This window comes from Condylostylus longicornis, unplaced genomic scaffold (assembly GCF_029603195.1).
Source record: "Condylostylus longicornis isolate FDR11 unplaced genomic scaffold, ASM2960319v2 ptg000004l, whole genome shotgun sequence".
Lineage (NCBI taxonomy): Eukaryota > Metazoa > Arthropoda > Insecta > Diptera > Dolichopodidae > Condylostylus > Condylostylus longicornis.
In genome coordinates this window covers 5,528,490-5,545,177 of record NW_026577973.1, presented here as the reverse complement: position 1 = coordinate 5,545,177, position 16,688 = coordinate 5,528,490, and the positions used below count along the sequence as shown (strand labels likewise).

The window sequence follows — 16,688 nt, the reverse complement described above, 5'->3', positions numbered from 1 at the left end:
ACTCATATATTTTTTTATTATTTCAATATTTTGTTATATGTAAAATGTACGTGTATGTATATATATATATATATAAATATATGTATAATATACACGAGGTTCTTAAAATTTAATTAGCTAATTACATACTTAATACTAAAAAATATAATATAAATTAATTTTCTGTTTTTTGTTTTTTTTTGACATAATTTTCATTTATTCTAATTAAAGGTTTTTTTTTTATTTTCTCTATAGTTCAGTTTGTTTTTTTTCTCGTTTTTTAATGGTTTTTTTTATACATAAAAAAGTTTGTTTTTTCTTTTTTTACACAATTTTTTTATTAGAAAATTTTTTTTTATGTTTTAATTAATTTTTCTTTTTTTAATTTTAATACATTTTAGTTTACTATTATCCTTATAATTAAAACTTTATTAATTTTCTATATATTTCTATATATGTATATATATATATTTTTTTTATAAATTAATTTATAATTTAGATATTTTTTTAAGACTTTTTTTATATATATATATTTATTTTATATTTTTATATACAACTTTCCTGTATTCGGTTCGATGTTGTTACAACTTCGGGTCGAAACCGGTATTCACTTAATGATGATGTTACCGATTGATTATTTGGATTAAGTAAACTAACTTCCATTGGTTGGGGCTGAGGTGGCTGACTATTTTGATATTGTGAATTTATTGATGGACTACATGTAGTTATACCACGATTATTTTTTGTTAATGTTGCATAACTCTGTAAATTAAATAATCAAATAAATTAAATTGATTTTTTATAATGTAATTTTTTTGATTTTTATATATGAAGAATAAGGAATATACGTAACGTACATAAGTATAATGTAGTAATTAAGTAAAGTATTCAAAATTAAATATTTAAATTAATTAACTAAAGTATTTATTAGAAAATTTACGTATTAAAATGTGAGGGTATTATTTTTATTAAGTTTTTATATGGTTTTATGTATTTGAATATCAGTTATTCTTGATTAAGATGGTAATGTAATTAATCACTTTGTCGGGAAATTGTAGTATGTGACATGAACATTACTAAATTGTATAATATTATATAAGTATGATTTTGGTCATAATCAAAGTTTGAGTTGATTTACCGATTTCTGACTGTCCAAGTAGTCAAGAATTAGCCAGTCATCATTTACAATTTCATAATAACTTTTATAGCATATTACAAACCATAAAGACTGTAAATCGTAAAACTCATAAAAAATGGGGGATCAATACAAAAGTTATCGACTTTTTCAATATTTAAAATTAGCAACTATTTTCGTAAAAACAACGCTAGTTTGAATGAGTGAGGTTTTACTAGTATAGCTATCACTAGATTTTGAAATGATTTCTATTCATCAAAAAAAAAAAATTTCGTACTCTTTTAATTTTTCGTTTTAATCAGATTTGAGATTTAGCATATATTCGTATTCTTAATAAGATCTAAATCACTACTGTGAAAAAAAATTGTTGGTTTAGATTGCTGAGTTTAACTCAAGCTCCAGGTTTACAATTAACAATCTTAAGTCATAAATTTCTTAATTTAAACCAAAAATTAAGCAGAATTTACTTAAGCAGAATATTTAACGTATGTTAATATTTACGATTCATCTTAAACCCCACTCTTTGGACTAATACTCAATGCCTGAATTTAAACAATTTTTATATATATAATATAGTCTGCCTATCTTATTTACAATATTCAATTGCAGGGATGTAAAACATAGTGTTTATTACATTTTATCTTAGTTAGTTGAAAATTGCTTGTAATTTTATTATTTTATTTTTTATTAATAGAAATTTTCTTATTTTCTTAATAAACAAAGAAGTATTTACCAAAGTAAAATGAAAAAAATAAAAAATTTCGAACGTGCGAAAAAAAATATGGTAAAATGTCTGGGCTGATGAAAACATGGCAATTAATATTTCCAGGACGTTATTTTCGTGTTACGTTTTTTTTAACGTTAATGTTTGAATTTTATCATATTCTCTCTTATGTTCTTATGTTTCTTTCTTACTTTTTTTTGCAACTTTTTATTTTATTCTCGCAATGTACATGCATAAAAAGATATATTTGTCATCAGCCAGCCCAAAATCTTTTTGTTTTTCTTCTATCTTATTTAGAGATTCTGATGAGGAAAAATGTACCTATACACTCTTCAATAAAAATAAATACTTTAGACTATGATAACATATTTTGGTTTTTTTTTACAATAAAACTGAAGATAGAATCAAGAAATAACGCAAATTTAAGATTTAAATACTTACTGGCCTATTGGGTGGTTAAACTAAAAAAAAAATAAAAAATTATAATATCGGAATAAGCTTTTTCTTTAAAAAAAATTTGATGTTTTTTAAGGATATGAAGACAAAAAGCGTGAATTTGAAAAATGTATTTTCAATGTTGGGCTTAGAATTTTATTGTGGAATAGGCAACAATTCTCGCTAATATTTCGTATGGTTACACAAATAATATTGCCGATTGAACCGAAAATCACTCTAAAATGTTATTGTTTTTAGGTTTATCTATTTTTAGAGCTAAATTACAATTAGCTCTAATTTACAAATTTAATTTACAAATAATCGGAAGAACTGTAATATTAATAAAACAACATAAGAACGTTAACAGATCCGGTTGTAAAAACAATATAATTTATATAAGGTCAACATAACGTTAATTATATTATACTATATAAAGTACGCGTGTCCTTAATATTAACTTGAAAAAAAAAATTTGAAATCAAGTACTAAATATTGATTCACTTACAACATCAATCACAATGTTAAGAATATAGTTAACGTATCATAATATTAACTTAGGCGGAAAATTACAAAAATTCTAAACTAAACGAAGCATTCTTTATATCCTAGTAAAATTATTTATTTTATTTTACACTAAATAAATTACCGCAGCACTGATAGAAATGTTGAACGTACCTACATATCTATGTATATCAGACAATAAAATTAAGGAAGAGAAAAATGAAATATCACGACAAAAAGACTGATTTGTTATAGAGATAAAATTGTGTGAGCTTCATCCAATTGTTGAGGTTAAGAAAGGAACAAAAAAAAATGAAAAGAAAAAAAGAAACGAGGGAGCGAAACAAGATTAAGATTTATTTCAGAATTTTTCAAGAATAACTTCATAACGAAATTACAGCCTCAACAAAAAAAAAGTTCTATTATGCAAGAACCTCATCAAAAAAAAAAATTCAAAAAGGAAGGTGAAATTGTAAAAAAAAAATTTAGCATAACAAAACAAAAAAAAAAATTTTTTTTTTAGTGTCCTGGACAATTTTAGGGTTTTTTGTTTTAAATATTATAAAATCTAAGTTAAAATATTGTACCTAGAATCACAAGCATTGAAAAAATTTTAACTTTTCAAATTTTTGAGTTAAGCTTAATTCCTTCCCTGTTTCCAAGAAATGTCTGTTAATTGCATTCAATTTCATTCAATTTGTCCGTTTGTTTAAAACTTGTTGTATCTTATATGTGAATTTAAAAATTTTGGAAAAAACGAATTGTATAAGCATTTTCTTTCAGTATATAAATTCTTCGTATCATTTCTTGCGTCCTAGTTGTATTTTTCCAAAATCCCGAAAATGCAACAATTTTAAACATTTCCCACAGGCTACTCTTATTTATACTGACAACAAAATCTGTAAACACAAACCGTTCATCTTAAACTGAGTTTTTGCATATAAATTTTTTCTCTAACATGTTCATTTTAATAAAACAAAATCTCTCGGCTCAATTTTTATTATAGACAAATTTTCAATTTTATAACATCAATATTTGATGTGGTTTCAAAATGATATTTAAAATTATCAAAGGAATGATAAAATTTATCTTGCTTGTGAATAAGAAAAAACAAAACGAGATGGTAAAGAAAAAAAATTGTGGTTAAAAAAACGGAACGGAATGTCATAGGTGGAATTTTCGGTCTTTCATTTTACGCTGACAAATGAAAAATTATTTTATTATTTTTATTCATTCTTTTAGTCATTTTTCCTATTCTTATATGTATGTATATATATAAATTCAGAGAAAACAGCATAATTTATTTCAAATTAACATTTTTACTGATTCCAAAAAATGAAAATGAAAAGATGTAAAAGAAATCTTTAGAGATTTGAAATTATAAGGAAAATAATATTATACAATACACGCAATGTTCCAATTCGATATAAAAATTTCTTTAAATTTCAAAAATTTTTTATCAATATTAAAAACTACATTTAGAATTTTTGCAAAGCAAAGGGAAATGAATTTAATACCTAAACCCCATTTAAGAGTAGTACAAAATTTGGGAGAATATTACGGAAAAATTACCAGAAAAATAGACATGAGAAAGTAAAGAAAAAAAACAAAATTTCGAAAAACAAAAACATATGATTATCATTTAGAAATTTGAATTGTCAAAATGTACGAAATCACGGAAAATCTCATTCTTATGTGGACGATTAAGTGATACGCACTTATCACTTCAATTCACTACATTTTTAATTTTCCTATTTCTGATTATTTTAATTAATTTTAAAAAATTTTAATTTAAGCTTAAGTACATTTTGATTTTTAGTAGACGTAGATTAATAATTCAGAAAAGTTGTAAAACAATACTATAATTTTACCCCAATGCTTTCGATTATGTTTATTATTTGGTATAAATTGTTCTCAATTTATTGTGGATTTTATTTATTTTAAATTCAAATTCAATAAAATTCAAATATTCTATTTTCAATTGTATGTAAATTACAATAAAAATTTCTATTTCAAAATTTTTACAAACTTGAGGCAATATTTTTTTTTATTAATAAATCGAATTGCGTATTTTAAATTTTTTTCTAATAGCTTTAAAAATCACTGGTAAAACGATATCTAAATTTAATTGAAATTGTTAAAATTTATTTAATAAAAATCACTTTTTAATAAAAAAGGTTACTGAAATTGACCCTTATTTTCAATTACAGTATATAGATATTCCTATTACTACTGCATAATAATAGTAATAGGAATTGGAATAACACCGTCGGTTATTATAATCAAATTGATGAAGTAATTAAGGATATAAACTGATATCGAGAATAATCCACATAATAAAAAAATATAGAGTGCAATTTCACATAGAGAATTTTCAAGAGAACGACATATATTTTCTATGTTATAGATAGAGAAATGAAAATAAAATATTTTTAGAGAGATATCCGTTTGTTTGTCTTTCTGTGCATCCAGTTACATGGTTAAATTTCGATTGAACAGAACTTGATGACTTAAGTTTATTTTTAAAATATTATGAATTATTGGGCTATGCCAAGTGTTAGCAACTAAACTTTTGCCATGGACCGAATTTATATATTTGCTAATAAAAATTAATATCCTAAAATTTGACATTCATAAAATTTACAGAAATCATTAACGTGATCATTATGAACAAAATTAAATGACATTCTTTATTTTAAGTGTTCTATCAAAATAATTTATTTTATTTTTGATTATATGGTGAAAAACTAGCTACATATTTGCAGTTTATCACTTATGCACAGTCATAAAACTAAAGCAGAAATTTTAATTTGATATTCAAATATTATTTTAGGAGTAAAGTGAGTTGGACAGAGCAGAAGTGAGTATAATTATATTGGTTAAATATTATAATTATGACATAAATAGTAATAAATAACTCTAGGCTGTATATTTCGTTTTAATATTGTTCAGTTACAAAAAGTTACCGTTAATATAGTAATTGTACTGAAAACAACTTTTTCATAATTTGTGCAGCTTGGCTATTGCTTGTAAATATTTATTTCAAATTCATGTCTACATTATTGATATGCTTACCATAATAGCACTATTTACTAAAATATACGACCTTAAAGTCCATGTTGCATTTTTTTGTAACTTCGATTATGGGGTGCCCACATGTGTATTCATATTTCATATTTTTTATTAAACTTATTTAGTATTCATTAAGAATCGTAAAATGTTTACATTGTTCGCCAAATAATTGATCTTTATTAAAATTCATTATTTCAATAAATTTTTGCTATTATTTTCAAATTAAAAAAATAAATTAAAAAAAAAAACAAAATTAACAAAATATCACTTTCAATACTTTGTATTTTCCAAAAGAAAAATTTAATTAAATTATTGATTTGTTTACAAAAATTAGCTGTAATTATTTAGTTTTGAAAATTAAATTCCAATGTATTCGCTTGTAGAGATTAGAATGAAATTCATTAACGAACGAACGAATTAAGGTCTACCAATTTCTTGTTACTGATCGAATTGCATAAAATGATGAATTCATTGTGATATATTAATGTTCACAAGAATATTCGCTGAATTTAACTCTTCATATAAACGTGAAGAAACAACATTGGGCGAGGTTTTGGTCTGTTAGCTAATCAAAGAATTTTTTGAATGTTAATTTTGGCTAAAAGAACTTTGATAAAATTTTAACTAAATTTCAATTGGCTTTTATAATTTACTTTGTATAAGTTATTAAAATTGCTGAAACTTAAGGTTTTATAAATTTCCTAAATGATGCTTTCGTGTATGTTCGACTACAATTAAGTTTTAAAAATTTTTACAATCTCGACTGTATTAAATAAATCTATTGTATAGGTAATTAATGTTTACCAAATTAGACAAGCTTAATAAATTTTATTACTTATATAAAGTTTCATACGTATACAAAGATTTTATTGTTTTTATTTCTCTTAAATTTGTACGATGTTAGTAAACCAGGAAAGACATAATGTAATTTCGAACATTTCGCATTAGAATCGACAAGAAAAAAAAAAATTTAAATTAATTTTTTCTTATCTTTGATATTTTAAAAATTCTGTCTGCTGCATTTCCTTACCATACCTTGAATTTGAAAAAGGTACAGCATATTTTTTCTTTCTCTGAATATAAAATTCAAGGATATTTTAATGCCTGTGGCAACGTTTATGGTAAAAATTATATGCATTCATTCATTCATAAAAATTTTATTGTTTACGAGTTTATTATTGTATAGGTGTAATTTATATTTTATTTTTGTTAAATTTTTTGTGTGTTTATTGCTGTCTTTAAAAAAAAAAACAGAATGAGTAATGCTTTGGTTTTTTTATTTTGTAATACATACAATTTTTGAATTTCTTTTTTTTCGTATTGTATTTTTTTTTTATTAAGTAATTCTTTTTTAAGGAGTCTAGAACCATTTAATAAAGTTTTTATATTGGAGTAAAAATATACATGTATAATTTTCTTTTTGTGCTATTGATTAAGTTTCCACTTATTTTATTTTTGACTTTTTTTTATTTAAGCAGGACTTTAAAAATTTTTGTGAAAATATTCCCCGAGTAACAATTCTGGATTTTATCATGTTTTATTTGAAGACTCTTAATTCAAAGAAAATGCAAAATTCTCAAAAATCTGAACTTTAAGTCTGGACAAAAATAAAATTTTTTTGTATTTTTTTCGAATAGACGTTATTGTGCCTTAATTTTTTTGATTACACCTAACGATTGGTCAAGGCATTCAAAAAATAGAATTAGTTTATTATAAATTAAAACAAATCAGTCTCGAATAATTATTTTTCCTAGCTGAATAAGTTTCCCTTTTTAAAAATATTCTCTTATTTTGAATAAATAATAAAAATGTGAATAAGGCATATTTTGTTCATGAACTGTTTAGATTTAGGAAAGCATTATTTGTGAAACTAATTTATAATAATGAATGCGTTCGAAATGCATACAGTAAATAGTCATAGCGTAGTAAAGCTGAGCCAGCAGACCCGGTTAGGGTTTAAGATTGTGGCCGACGGATGTACATATTACTTTAAAATTTACTCCGTTTCACAGTCAGAAATAAGACAAAAATGAATAATTTTCCTATTTGTAAGTTGAAATTTTGTTGTATTTGGTATTTTTTACGGACAATATTTGCTATTTGGTATGCATTTTTTTTTTTTTTTTGAAAATATTGAATAGTATTCAAATTACATTTGGTTATTAAATAATGTATACGATATGCATTGTTAAATTGAATGTTACGGTATGTAAAAATATTTTTTGCGTTAAATGGTGCAAAACAATTGATCCATATAAATATGAAGTTATGTATATGTATATCGAAAAATAAAAAAAAAAAGGAAATGTAATGTAGAGAAAAGTGAGGCAATGACAAAAGAATATAACTGGCAAGTGAACAAATTAAGCAGACTGATAAATTGAAAGACATAAAAATGGTCTGGTCCTAGCTATTCTTTTTTAATTTTATTTTTATTTGAATCTATGATTAAAAAAAATTATAACATTGTTATTACATATATACGTACGCACTTATACAATAAAATGTAAATAATAAACGGTAATGGTGGAACAGAGTGTTATTATGGTAAAAAAAAACAATATGAAGGCAAAAAAAAAAATTAAAAGTAACATAGTCGTCATAACTTCTGGTTATATGAGAAGTGGCATCATAAAAATTCGGTTCGGTGCTCGTTTAGTACCTTGTTTTTTCTGTTTTTTTTTTTTCATTTTCTCTCAAACAGGGGATGATGAATTATGCCCAGTGTTTATTGTATGAACTTATTTTTTTTATTTTTTATAGCTCTTACGTTTAAAGGTTAATGTTTTTACATAACTCGTATATAATATGCACCCATAGAAGAAGTGTAATGTGGCTGTATTTGTTTTATTTTATTTTTTCGTTGTGTTTAAATTGCAAAACACAATTATATGTTTTTGTATACAACTTACATTTATATATGTGCATTCATGTATGGGTAGACACAGGTATATGAATAATATATAAACATATCAACCTTTTTTAAAATAAAATTATGGTGAGAAGAGAAACATTGCCCTTTCCATTCCTCTTTTTATTTCATTTTAATATCTTACGTTTTTATAGTTTATTGTGTAATTTTACAATTATTTTGCAATTTATTTTTGAATTTTAATTTTATATTTTTGTACTTTTATTTATTTTTTTATTTTTTGCTTTTTGCTTACATTCGAAAGTTCCCATTATAAAGTGGGTCAAAAATTTTATTTTTACATTAAAATTTAGATTTCGTGTGCGTTTTTTTTTGTGGTTTATTCTAAAAGGGTTTTTTATGTTATATGTCGGCGTTTATCATTCATTCATTTGTATTAAATTTAGATTTATTGACACTAAAAGCCAATACAAATAAGATTTAGGAAAATTTTTGAAAAATATAACAAGGTTTACATTGGGGGTAATGATTTTATATAGGTACAAATAAGGAATTTTTGTGTGATATTATTATGTTTTTTTCATTTGAATATAATATTCAAAATAGCTATTAAGAATTCAAAAGTATATGCGATTTATTTTGGAAATTTTCAGAATTTAGAAAATATGTTAAAATATTTTAATGGATTTGTGGTCAATTTTATAGCAAAAATGCTGTTGACAATTTAACACCAGAATAATAAATTTTATTGTATTTTATTTCGAAAATATGTATAATATTTTAAATCTATTTATAAAAATAAGATTAAAGCTTATATTTTCAAATTAAAGTCGAATAAAAGTAGTGCAATATCACGTTCTATTATAAAGAATCAAATAAAGCATCAGATGAAACAACTGATGTACCCACATATGACATTTTGATGGAATTGTACATTCACATTTTAACTGCAGTGTTTTCAACACCGAAACGGTATTACCTTGAAAATCTAAAAAATCCATATTAGAATTGGATTTTTGGTTTGCAGATTTTTAACTGACTGTAATTTTTATTTTCTTAAATACTTTTAATCTTTTATAACTACATTAACCTATCGTTTATCTCGTTATACGTAAGTTACTTCGATACAGTAAATTTCAATATTAGTTGCTAAATTTTTAATACTCGTATTCTTCAAAGTTCAAAATTTAAAACTTAATTTTCCTTGCAGAAATTTATAAGCTACAAACATCATTTTGAGCTTTTTTGATTCCAAAACCGACTTTGAGCGAGGGATCAATTTTACTCATGCTATAGTTCAAAATATAAGCAAAACAAATTCATTAAAATTTCATATAATATGATATTATGATACGAATATACAAAAAAATTAACACAGCCAATAAGTATGCAATTTTTTTCAATAATCCAATTAATACTTAAATTTTCCATTATTTCATTTTGTTTTTTATTTCGTTTCGGTTTTTGTTTCTTTTTTTCTGAAAAAAATTTTCATTATTTTAATTTTTCCTATTTTTTAATGTCATTTTCATTGAAAATTCCATATTTGTAAACAGACTATACGACATTTAAATTCTCGAATACATTCAGAATTAATGTTACTTTTACATATGACACGGATTATAATTACTGTTATTATGAAACAAAGGAGGAAGGGATTAAAAAAATATTGATAAAAAAAATATGAAAAAATATGAAATTCTCAATTAATTGTATGATAACAAAACAAAAATTATAAAAAAGAAAAAAAAAAAACAAAATAAACCGAGAACTCTTTATACGTGATTTCACTTTAAATGATTCGTTTTTTATAGCGTTTAAGAGACGGATCGATATGTACGAATTTCGACAAATATACAAAAAAAAATGAAACACAATATTGCAAATTTAAAAGTTCTTAAATTGCATTTGAATTGTAAAAATTATGAAATTAAGCATTAATTTAATTGTGGGATAATGATGAAACAATGCTTGAAAAGTACCCTTTTTTTAAAGCGAATAAAAGCAGCAATTCAGCAACAACAGCAACAACAACTACAACAAGAAAAATTAAATTATTTCCTTTTTGGAATTCATATTAAATGGTTCGGAATTTGAATAGTACCTGATTTAAATGAGAATGTTCTTTTTTTGTTTTAAATTATTTTAAACAATGAGATATTTTTTCATATTCACACACTTGTATATAAAATAAAATAAGAAATTAAAATGAAAATGCGAGAATAATACTCGTATATGACAAAAGGACGAAAATAAAATGAAATTTATGTAATAATATTTCGTATTTCATTATATACACGCATACAAAAAAAAGTATACGTAAAGATTGGAAATTAAACATGGTATGTGTACGAAAGTTTGTAGGTATGTATAAAGATATAATATGTACAAAAAGAATTACAACTTATTGAGAATTTCGTTTTGCAATAATATGATATTTTTTAAAAATATATGCGTAATATTTTATTTATTTGCTTTAATAATTTTGTAATTTATCATTTATTTGATCTGATAATTGCATATAGCAGAAATATTCATTTTTATTTTTTTTTTGAAATTTCATTAAAACATTTCAATTGATTTATTTTAATTAATTAATTGCTAATATTAATTCGAACGATAAAAAAATTTACGTATTACGGTATAAGAGTACGAAATTTTTGAATTTATATGGTTTTTAAATGTGAGTTTGTAATAAACGTAAATGTCGTAGTATTAGCTACGTAGTAGATGTTGAATGTTTACAATATATCCATAAGTATATACAATATATTCTAAAATTATTGTTGAACTAAATTTTATATATTTTCAGCACAATTTTGAAGTTAAGAAAGTAAAAAAATATTGTTTTTTGAGTGTTTTTGTGTCACTATGCTCGAAATTTTAGAGTATTGAATTGTCGTGTATGAAATTTTTAAATTTTAAAGATAATTTATGTCCTTAAAATAGTAATAAATCTATTGAAATGGAATTAATTCGAAAATACTTGTATTTAATTGAAAACTCTCCGTGAATGGTTTAATTCACTTATTGTATACAATTTATTTGTTTTAGTTAATTAACATCTTAAAAAAAAGTATTAAAATGAAATTGACAAAAAATATGAAAATTTCTTTATTATTTGATGTGATAAAATATGTAAATAATGTTCGATTGATTGATATAGTAGCCAAAGAATACTACAACACAATGCATTGAAAAAATTGTACAATTTTTTAGAAATTAATAGCTTCACCTTGTTTGCTGGCTATGACATTACGTATGTACCAATTATATTTAAAGCAAAAATGTAAGAAAAGTATTGATAATTTTTAATCTTTCAATGTTCCATAAAATTATATGAAATATTATGTGCACAATGTAATATAAATGCAATATTATATTGGCCTAAGTTAGGTATCCCAATTGAAATATTAAATACTGAGAAAATACATAGAGTAAAATAATTTTTTAAGAATATTTTTATCATTTTACAATACAGAAAAAAGGACAATCCAAAATATAAAAAGATGTTTAAAAAACTATTTTTTTTTCATATTTTACAACTTTAGAGAAAAAAAAAATATGTTCGAAAATTTAATAAGCAATAAAATTTTTATATTATTCGTTTGAAAATTGTCCCAACTTTTTATGCCTTTCAAAATTAAAAACCTACAAATTTCTAATATTTTCATACTTTTTTTTTGTTTTTATTAAAACTAGAAGCTCGTACAACATAAATTAAATTTTATATCGTTTATTTTGTTAGTTCCCTTTACTTTCTTTCAGTATAAACAAAATTTTTAAAGAGTAATTATTGATTAAAAAATAGAAAACTAAAAACAACATTATTTTTTTGTTTAGATTTTCGGATCATAAATAGGTCATTTGTATGTATATACTGTTTTTCTTTTTATGTATACAGTCAACAAAGAATGAATACGGCCAACGTACATAAAATTTTATAACAATAGTGAAAAATTTTTCAAGTCAGCTAAATATTAAAAAAGGCAAAAAGAAAAATACAGCAAATAAAATTTTTATAAGGATCAAAAATCATTCTGCATTGCCTATTTTAAGGATATCAAATATAATACATGGAATTTTTTCATTTTAAAAAAATAATACATATTTTCATACACATATTTATTGTATGTGCAGAATATACATTTAGATTTATATATAGACAGCTATTTAAGCATATAGTGTACACATATGTTATCACATACAAATATAACAGATCCTTTGGCTATAATTCAAATTTCAAAAGCCCATTTTATGTCAATACAAACAATAAAATTAAAATTAATAGCGTCAATATTAGTACAATAAAATTTCTATATAATATACGTATAGATATGTATATATATATATAAAATATACGAATGTATACGAATATGTCCAATTAAAATAATACAAAATTTCTACGTAAATGTCTGTATGTAGTAATATACGAAAACTTTCCTAATAACAAATTCATATATATACAAACAATCATAATTGACATAAAAAGTATACACACATTTGTTCCTACATTTTATTACAAAAAAGAATTTTGATGACATAGGTTTAATAAGGTAACCAATCATACAGCATTCGTATGATATTGCTGCAATATTATGTAAGAAAAAAAAAAACAGAATATTACGGTATTGATTTCAAAATAATAAATTTATATATATACGTACATGTGAATGCACATATTATGCCCGTACATAAAAATAAACATTTATATAATATTTGAGATAAATTCAAATCCCCAGAAAATTTTGATGTTTAAAAAGGTAGAAATAAAAAAAAAGGTCTTAGAAATTAAAATTATTCAAGGGATAAATGTAGCATTTTATATAATAAAAATAATAAAAAAGTATAAAAAACAAATGGAAATGAAAAATTAATGTCAGACACCTTTTCAATATTTTTAATACTTTTATATTATAAAAGCAAAAATAAAGAAAGGAAAGAAAAAGTAACAATACGTTTGAAAGCGGAAAGTGAAATATAAAAGACTCAATATTTTAACAGAAGGTTTTGTAATAAGAGAATACAATATTTTTCGAAAAGAGGATGTTTATATGAATTGGATTAAGTGATTGTAAACGTTTTACAATTGCGACGAGTACAAATGAAGAAAGTGTTCAATAAGTTATTTTTAAATTTAAAAATTTTTTTAATTTTAGGCTCATAAATAGGGAGAGTAGCCACTTCATTCACTGAGCAGAATACCAAAGTGACTTAGAAAAATCTAAAACGCAAAAAGCAATCAATGAGTTTTGTCTAATAAAACTTAACCGTAAATTATTTACAATGTTTGTTTTACTTATTACCAATTTTTCTGTAAAATTTCGCCAAAGAAATCTTTCATGAAATAGTAACAATTGACAGTTTTTAACTAAATCAATTTGAAAGGCATGAAGTTCTATTTTTGAGATTATGATTTTATTTGAAATTTATTATGCTGAACTTTTGAGAAATTTTTTCATATACACACATATAAAACAGAAATAAAAATAGAATATTGTTTTTTGGTAATAAGATCTCATTTTTCATTTTTGTAAATTTAAGTAAGTTTACAAAAATAATCTAATATTTCTGTTTTGTTTATAGTTGATCACGAATTCGAATATCTAATATGAAAACATATTTTTACAAAGTTTGATTAAATATAGACACATTAAAAGTTATAGTCCTTTCTAAATGAAGTATGAAATAGATATTGCGTTGAATAAATTTGAGGATAATTAAATATAATGTGGGATTTGTCGCACCCTTTATTATTTTTATGTACAAATATAATAATTTTTTTTTCTTGAAAAATTTTATCTACACACAATTTATTTTTACACATGATTGAAGAATTAGTTCAACATTTTTATTCAGTTAAATTATTTTAATTTTTAATTTTATTGAATACTCAAATGTCTTTAGTCTAGACAAATTCTACGATAAATAGGTGTAAAAACTAATAAATCCGTTGAGAGTTAGTTGCTATATGTGATTTAAATAAATTATAAAAAAATTATGAAATCATTAAATGTACGAGAAACGCATAGTATATAGGACAGTTACTTAGGTAGTTTGGGATTACTTTACTATTAAAAATAATGTGATTGCATTTCAATAATTTTTTAAATGTTTTTATTATCATTTTTGTAAATTTATTGTTATAAATCATTTTGTTTCAAAGTGAGAAAATTACAGAAGTTATAAAATTTTTTTAGTACCAAAGTATCAAACCTTTATCGTAATATGCGATCGAGAATTAATTTAAATTAATTAAGAACAGTAGGAATTTTTTAGGAAAAGGTTTTTTAGAAAAAAGTGAGCAAAAGACCTTCACAATATATTAGCAAATAATTCAGTTAGTTGAAATAAAATCTTACGTGGTTAGCACATAACCGGCCGCGATTCGTATTATCTAGTTTAGTGATAGTGTTACAGAACATTATGAAAATGCCTTTTGAACACTTCCTTTCAATTTTAAAGAAGTTAGTAAGCTTTTGTTAGCATATCTAGAAAAGAGTAAATTTGGCTATTAGTATAATTCCGCTTTATGCCACCCGAATTCTCTGAAGAGTTCACCAGTTAGATTCGGTATTAATCAGAGCTCATAAAATTTCAAGAAATTCCATCAATCCGTTCCGAAGATATGGCAAAAAATGTAAGATCGGCTCCCAGTTTGGTTCCCAAGTTGGTCCCCATTCAAAAAAATTCATAAATTCATTGTTTTAACACTCCGAATTTAAATAATAAAATTTAAGGAAATTGGTTGATAATATCTTTTTATATGGTCAAAAATGAAAATCGGCTCGCAAAAAAGAGTATTTGAAGCGGCGTTATATATACCAAAAGTTGTATAAATCAGTGCTCCAGCTTAAATAAAACACATATAAAATTTTATCAAAAGCGATTCAGCCAATTTTGAGATACGAACTTGACAAATCGACAGTCCCATAAGCCAACATCCTTCTAAAAATAGTTTTTTTACGCTTCCCTACTATGGAGAAGTGCATTTCGACATTCAAAATCTTGGTGTCATCACATAACCTCCCTTATGCATGCGATGTAAGCAATGCTACCGGTAATTTGTTGATAAAGGAGGATAATAATTTATAAGTTGTTTAGGACCATTTAACTAATTTAAAAATTATGACTTGAGATCGGTTTTGGGTTTAAGGAATGGCGAAATATTCTGTATATTAATGTAATTTTAAAAAAAATTCTCCAATTAGCTATGTTGTGAATAATTCAAAAACTCAACAATAAACAAAATAATTTTATACTTACATTTTGTTTACTAGGCCTAAATGTATAATGTAAAACTTCATTTGCTGAAGTATTACCGATTAATGAACCTAAACTAGATACAATGGTTGTATTTGTTGTACCGCCAACACTAGTACCACAGCCACTGTCTATTGTTGATGTATTTGTACATCCTATTCTAATGCTGCTGTCATCTATTATACTACCATCACGCTGTATTAAACGTGCTGACGGACTACGGAAGAGCGGATTTTGTCCCTGTAACTTAAGTGGACGTTTTTCTATAAATAAAATAAAAATCGAAATAAAACAAATATTATATTACGTTTAATTTTATATATGTATAAAAAATGTTAATTGTTATATTATATAAACTATAGACTTAGACAGTAGGTTTGCCAATATGCATATGAAATTTCATGTAAAATTCAAAAAGAAGAAAAACGCTTTGAGTATATTATTAAATTATAAAAAATTAATTTTACATTCGTATAACAAATGTTTAAATTTTTATGGAGTAATTACGTTAAATATTTTTATACAGCATAACTTTCGTGTTTTTGTTTTCTTTTGGCACAGTTTCCCTATATTTCTTCAAAATAAATGGTAGACTTCTGGTGCTGAATGGTGCTTTTTTACAGACCATTCGTATGTACTTTGATCAGAAGGCATAATAAACCAGGGAAATTATAGTTATCTGATGTCAGTACAATTAACTTTTAAAG

The 16,688-nt window shown here is 23.5% G+C and overlaps 1 protein-coding gene across 1 annotated transcript in view; it reads right to left on the bottom strand.

Annotated features, from left to right (window-relative positions):
- Positions 1–333: 333 nt before the first annotated feature.
- LOC129612662 (protein turtle homolog A) overlaps positions 334–16,688 on the bottom strand; it is a 116,745-nt gene continuing 100,390 nt past the window's right edge. The window contains exons 16-17 of the mRNA XM_055526373.1: positions 15,985–16,244; positions 334–741 (exon numbers count right to left, since the gene is read on the bottom strand). Coding sequence (XP_055382348.1) covers positions 526–741; positions 15,985–16,244 — 476 coding nt within the window. The 3' untranslated portion in view covers positions 334–525. The remainder of the gene's footprint in view (positions 742–15,984; positions 16,245–16,688) is intronic.